Source organism: Microchirus variegatus (assembly GCF_963457635.1).
Source record: "Microchirus variegatus genome assembly, chromosome: 23".
Taxonomy (NCBI): domain Eukaryota; kingdom Metazoa; phylum Chordata; class Actinopteri; order Pleuronectiformes; family Soleidae; genus Microchirus; species Microchirus variegatus.
The window spans coordinates 2,318,657-2,325,398 of NC_139824.1; the positions used below are offsets into that span (position 1 = coordinate 2,318,657).

Consider the following 6,742-nt stretch of genomic DNA (forward strand, 5'->3'; position numbering starts at 1 on the left):
GGCTGCTATGATTATGACAGAGGTGAGTTCTCTAACCAGTTTAAACGGTCTGCACTTCACGGCCAGATATTCCAAATCGGGGGAGACCCCGTTTTGTGCATACACTACGCGTTGTTAATGTACAGTGCCAAGCCTCCGCCTTTGGTCTTGCCCGAAGCTGCAGTCCTGTCGGCCTGGAACAGAGAGTGTCCCGCAAACTCCACCGCTGCATCGGGGATGTTGTTATCCAGCCAGGTCTCGGTAAAAATCGCCACACAGCTGTCCATTCTTCGTGAGACGATCCTCAGTCGAATCTCGTCCAGTTTGTTGGTGAGTGACCTGACGTTCGCGAGGAGGAGACTGGGCAGCGCCGGTCTGTGTGGTTTAGCTTGTAGCCTAGCACACACCCCGCTCCGCTTGCCCCGCTTTTGTTTACGTTGTCTCCTCCGTCTCCTTGACCACAAAGGGGGTGTGATGAGAGCCTCTGTGGTCCACTGTAGTTCGGGTGGGATAAAATCCAGCTTTGGAGGTGGGTAAAGTCCGGAGTTTTTTCCCAAATCCCATAGTTCAGCCCTACTGTACTGGGTTAATGCTTCAATTATACGTGTTAAAGGTGAGAACACGAACAAAAACATGAAAACAAATATAACAAGCCGAGAGCCTCGAGCCACTGCGTGTGCCCGCGCCGCCATGTGCGCCCGCGCCGCCATCTTATTACCGTAAGATATGTATGTATGTAACACTTGACAGTTTATGTAGGAGTAATATGTATGTATGCGTTTGTCTAATTAACCAGTTAGTTTAGTAAAATGTCACACTTGGTACTTAGTATTAAAGTCAAGAAAAAACATTTTTAAATCATGCACTGATTTCAATTGAAACAAAAACAACAAACACCACAATTTTTTTTAGATTAAAGTTACTTACATTTAAAGACCTTCTGAGTTATGAAGACGAGAGAAACGTATTTACCACAATTTTGGGATTGTGCACCCCTCTTTTCCTCTTCAAATCAGAACAGCCACAGTTTGTTGCTCTGGATTCCACAGCTGCTTCCTCCAGAGACGCCAGTCTGAACTCCATGGATGCCATTTTGGCGTCTGTGTCCCTGTGGAGTAGATGTGTGAACATTTTATGCTCTTCAGTATTTGGATTCTACAAAATTACATTTCTACTTACTTTTACTGTTCACATGTTCCTTCAAGGTCTGTCTGAGTGGCTGTGTGGATAAAATGACCCTGGAATGGAAAATAGTAAAGATTAAAATAATATTACGAATCATACATGGCATTACCTTACTTGAATATTCGTCATATTTACAATAAGTTGTAACAATAACTCTACTCAAATAATACACGTCTTTAGCTTTACCTGCATGTCTCAAGTGTTTCAACATATGTAGGATAATAAACACACATTTCCCGCACCGCCTGCAATCAGCTCTTAGCCTGGAGAACGTTATGTTTACTGGCGTGAGAGACACCCACGCGCGCGCAAATGAAACGCGGGCAAACCCGTGTAGCTTAGCACTTAGCCGCCTATCGCTAATGCTACACGACAGAACATATATACAACGACAGTTTAATTGTTGGAAATACTTACAACTTGTGCTGCAGGTAATCCACCAGTTGTTGTTGACACTGCTCCTTCGTTTAGATGAAGGCATCTGCTAAGTCCAGCATGGTACTGCCCGAAGTTTGAATAAATATAGTATTATATATTATATAGTTTATATAATAAAGTTTGACCCTCTAACTAAAACAAGACAAGCTGTTCTAAAGCAGTTTTTAGTTGTTAATGTCATGTCCAAAGCCACTGCATGTTTAAACATGTTTAGTGTTTTAAACTGTCAGGCACAATTATAGATTTTTTTTAAAGTTATTTTCTTATGTTTTCTCATCATTCATAGTTAAGTTACCATGAACAGCTGGGAATCTACACACAATGTTGATACATGGCAGTTTAAAGGTGTGGTGGTATAATCCAGTTTTTAACCACATAATACAATTAGATAATACTCCAATTGTTCAAAGAAATAATGGCTCTTCAAAATGTAAACTGAAATTCCTTCTACAGGGAAACAAACTAAGTACAAAACTTACATCTATTGAGCAAACTCAATGGCTCCTAAGGAGGGATGGGACTTTTTTGTCGACAAATCGATCGACAATCGACACGTGCGCACCTCGACAAAAAAATTACGAGTAAAAAAAGTACAATGGGGAAACCCTGAATCATCTACCATGTGTTTTGAGTGCTGTCAGTAATTTTGAGTGTGTGATCCGATGATATCTGTAAAAGTTATTTCCAAATTCTTGAAGACACTTTTTTTGTTTGTTTTCTGTCAACACCAGGTGGTGCTGTTTTCAAAAAATTTCATAGTCGCCTTCAGCATCTACCCACTCATAGCAAGTTTGGTTTGGATAGGACCTTCTATCGTAAAGTTATAAGAGTTCCGTTGTTTTTGTCGCCCCATATCTCGTGCGCCATGCAATATTTAAAAAAAAGTTCCAATTTATTCCGTTCCTCAAGTGGTTCACATCGACCTCAACAAGATAGACAGTCATAGCATTGGTGTAAACTTTTTTTGTATTTTTTCTGTCACCACCAGGAGGTGCTGTTTTCAAAATTGACGTAATAGTCTTTTTCTGACATGTGAAGAGAGAATAATAGCGGTAGCCGAGTGGTTAAATAGGTGGACTTGTGTCGGGAAGGTTGTAGGATTGATTTCGGACAGTCAGAAGTTGGCAGCCATGCTATATAACATTGTAAAAGGGGAGGCAAAAATGAAGGACAGTTCTGTCAAATATCATGCATAAAGTTATTCCATCTGATATATCCATGCCTAGTCAAAAGCTAATATTACCATAATTTATTATACATCTTTATCTTTACTGAGAGAACAGAATTGTGTGTTTTAGAGCCACTCATTTATGATTGCTGACGGAGTTACATGTCAACCGCTCTGGCAACCTTGACTCTGGAAGGGAGGGGTGGAGTGGGAGGCGGATACGACTCGCCGCAGCATTTTGATATTGAGTGTAGTAACCGTTTTTGGCCACATTGTTACATAATGCACCTATAAACGTGCGTCCTCAGCGGCTGCACTGGCTCGCCACACCCGTAGAGCTGCAGTCTCTCCACCCGCAGGTGCCAGGGAGAAGATAACAGCCAATGGCCTGTTCGTGGGAAGTTCGAGGATTAGACTGACTGTGGGATTGTGGTAATGTGACGAAGACAGGAGCCAAGCGCAGGACGCCCTAAAACGCCCTATTTTTCCTCCCGTTTCCCCCGGTAACCACGGAAACGATGTTGTGATGACGCACGCAAAAACTGCCGCCAGCACGCGCCTGTCTATACCCGCGTAGAGTCTGCCCAAGATCAGTTTGGAACACCAATAAAACGATTCCAACAAGATGTGAGTACACAGTGGAACAGCACCTATTAAATGCTGGAAAGTTGCATAAAAGCGAAAACTTGGCTGCAGCGCACCGCGGATTATGAACTCCCCGTGACGGAACTCTCTTCCCTCTCTCTCTTTGAGCATTTAACTAAAGAGATCAGCTCATCTGATGCATCTTTTATGCCCTTAATTACTGCGCTAAAGCGTCTTCTAGATTGTGACCAGAGTGAAAACAGTAAAACGTGTTGATAGATTCTCAGGAGCACACTTTTCATTAAGATCTACTCTGATCTCCTGTATTTATCGCGACTGTACTCCATCCTCCGCATAAAGATCATTATGTATGTGTCATATATGGATGTGTGGATAAAACTGCGCATAGAGAAATTATCCATTCAGCGTTGGACACGAGAGCTTGGAGCTGCGCACAATGCAGGAGAGAGAGGAGCAGAGTCAGCAGGGGCGGTGCGGAGAAAAAAAAGGCCCGCGCCGGGTGAGAGGCACCCTCTAGAATTGCAATGCCTTGACTTTAGTTTTGTAAGTACACACAGTCCCAGTCATAACAACAACATTAGATTAAAATACAATGTTAAAGAATTGGCCTAATAATTAATTTAGATTTTTCGTATTTTTCTCCACTTACTTCATGAGTCACCATAATGATCTTTCAAAAAGCCTCAGAATCCCCCATTTTATCCTCAAATTTTCAAAAGCTCTGCATGCCCCGCATTTTTAAAATATTTCAAAATATGGGGGGATGGATGCGGCCCAGCCTCACCCAGACTCTAACTCATGCGGCCCCCAGGCAATTTGAGTTTGAGACCCCTGTTTCAGAGCATAGATATATACTAGATTTTTTGACCGCCCTGACCTAAACAACGCTTGTACCAAGTTTTGTGCATGTACGTTAAAGCTGATGTTCGTGAAGCAGTTATTTGGCCGCCCACTTTCAATTTTCCATGCTTTTTCACCAAACGACTTTCACACGCAACCAGGTCTGAGTTTCGGGGTATGGTAAAGGACTCAAAGACTCGATTCATTCCGCGGAATAATAATAATAATAATTCCTTCAGTTTCAATGGGGTTCTTGCACATTTGTGCTCAAACCCTAATAAAATACATTTTTGAAGTGTATTAACCAATTAAGAATCGTGGCTGATTAGATTCTTGCGTGAATCGATTTTTTCCCCCACCCCTAATGATTATGGTTGGCAACTTGGCATTGACTGTATATAAGAACTGGAAGGAGCTTTCTTGTTTGAAAAGTGAAGCCTTGGATGTAGGATGTTAGTAGTTAGCCGCCTGGTGCCGACTGCACTGGTTGCAAAAAGAACTCCATTGGAAGTCTATCACGTCTCACATGATTTTTCTTACTCAAAATTTTCCTTCTTAAATATAAATATTTATTGGGGTTTCTTGAACCATAAGAAATTATTTCAATTTAATAAGCCTTACACAGTTTTTTTTTATTTATGTATTTATTTATTTATTATAATAAACACCTTGATTTTGTCCTTATCCACCAGGCTCATGTCAACACGTTTTTTTGTATGTTCTTCACTTCAGGTACCAAGGCAATCTTTTGGAGGAGGGAGCTCTAGATTCTGCTGTGAGCAAAGGAGCAGCATCACCTGAGTTTACTAAGCTTTGTGCCTGGCTTGTCTCGGAGCTTAGACTCTACTGCAAGTTGGAGGAGAATGTCCATGCAACTAACTGTAAGGATATGTTTTATCACTATCAAGTAATGTTGCCCCAATACATAATTAAAATAATGTATTTAATAGTGATATAGGAGCTATTATTTGGCAGCTTGCAGTTGATAACTACTACTTATTTGCGCGATGCGGATGCATTTGACCGGCTTATTAAAATCGGGATGTTTCTGTCTGACCCACGTGAATTCACTTGAAAATCGGCCGGTTCCGATCACTGGCCGATTAATCGGTGCATCCCTAATCAGAATTATTAGCATATTTCAATGTTTAGTCTTATAATCGTTGATTGGTTTTATAACTGTAGACGCACCTGCCCGCAACAGCAGCAGCATCCAGCGGTCTGTTTGTGTGTTCAGTCTTGCTCTGTATTCCTCAACAGTTACTGTGCTGATATTACTAGTTATTTTCGGATATCACGGGCTATGGTATTGCGCAGATGAACGTAATGCAAAACGCTGTCATTGCCGTCAGACTGTTGAACTCCAGCCGCGGCTGCGGGTCTTTTCAAATTAAGAGCCGCAGCCGAACAGGTACTTTGCGGGTGCGGGTCTTTTCAAAATAAAAGAACAGCACCCGCAAAATACCCCCCGTCGATTAGTCGATTTTTGGTCAAAATTTCAGGGCTTTAGTCGACCAAGAGTTTCTTTGGTTGATTACAGCCCTACATAGTACATGATACGAGTAATTATTTCGTCTTCAGTAGTTTAAAAAAATAAATACAAAATAATCGATTTAAATCGAAAATTGAATTTATTATAAATAAATCTGGGATTTTGTTTTTAGGCCACATCACCGAGCCCTACTTAGACCTGCAACACATTGCTTTTCAGTTCTTCTGTAACGCCAGTTCTGTGTTGATAAAAAGCAGATGCGATGAAGAAAATCAAGTGGTTTCTCTTGAACTATTCCGTGTGTATGACTCCTAATGCTGCATTTCTCAACTGCTGAAGCTGTCATCACCCCAGTGACCAATCACATCACTAGAATGGAGGAGGAGCAGCAAAAGCCAATGTGTGCTGCTTCTTTTACCAGCATCTTTTGCATTACTTCTCCAAACAACATCAAACTTGGCACTGCACTTACTTGTGCCCGTAGCAAGACACCTGTAATTTATAGATAGATGTAGACTGGTCCTAAGAAAAGTGCTTTTGATTTATTTGATTTAGACAATGTTTATGTTTTTGTGTTCCTGGACAGATAAGAGAATTAATAAAGTCAGAGTTTTCCCCAGAAAACCTGCTAAGCCACGTGGTCGGCCACTGGTGACCCACTGTGTTTTTGTAAAAAAAAAAAAAAAAGTAAAAAGTTGACAGGAAATTTTTATTATGACTATTATGTGTTATTGTAAAACAATTATTACTATAGATTCTTACAAAAAGACACACTCTTGAAATTAAACTCTCTGCGCTCACCGATGCAGCTAAATCCTGCTTAGGACAACTTATAGCATCATGGGAAATAAAAAATAAATATTTGTACTCTCCTTTCTAGGTCCAAGTGAAGCGGAGGGCTTCCAGCTGGAGATGAGTGGTCTTTTGTCCGAGCTTGCCTGTCCTTACTCTGTCCTCACCAGCGGAAACGTCAGCCAGCGGCTTCTCAATCGGACGGACTGTCTCCTGCTCCTGAGTATGATGAGGCTTTTTCA

At 41.3% G+C, this 6,742-nt stretch overlaps 1 protein-coding gene across 1 annotated transcript in view; it reads left to right on the forward strand.

The window, feature by feature from the left end:
• Window positions 1–6,742, forward strand: part of fam98a (family with sequence similarity 98 member A) — a 47,148-nt gene that overhangs the window by 26,746 nt on the left and 13,660 nt on the right. Inside the window, exons 2-3 of the mRNA XM_083909519.1 lie at window positions 4,949–5,097; window positions 6,589–6,723. Coding sequence (XP_083765645.1) covers window positions 4,949–5,097; window positions 6,589–6,723 — 284 coding nt within the window. The remainder of the gene's footprint in view (window positions 1–4,948; window positions 5,098–6,588; window positions 6,724–6,742) is intronic.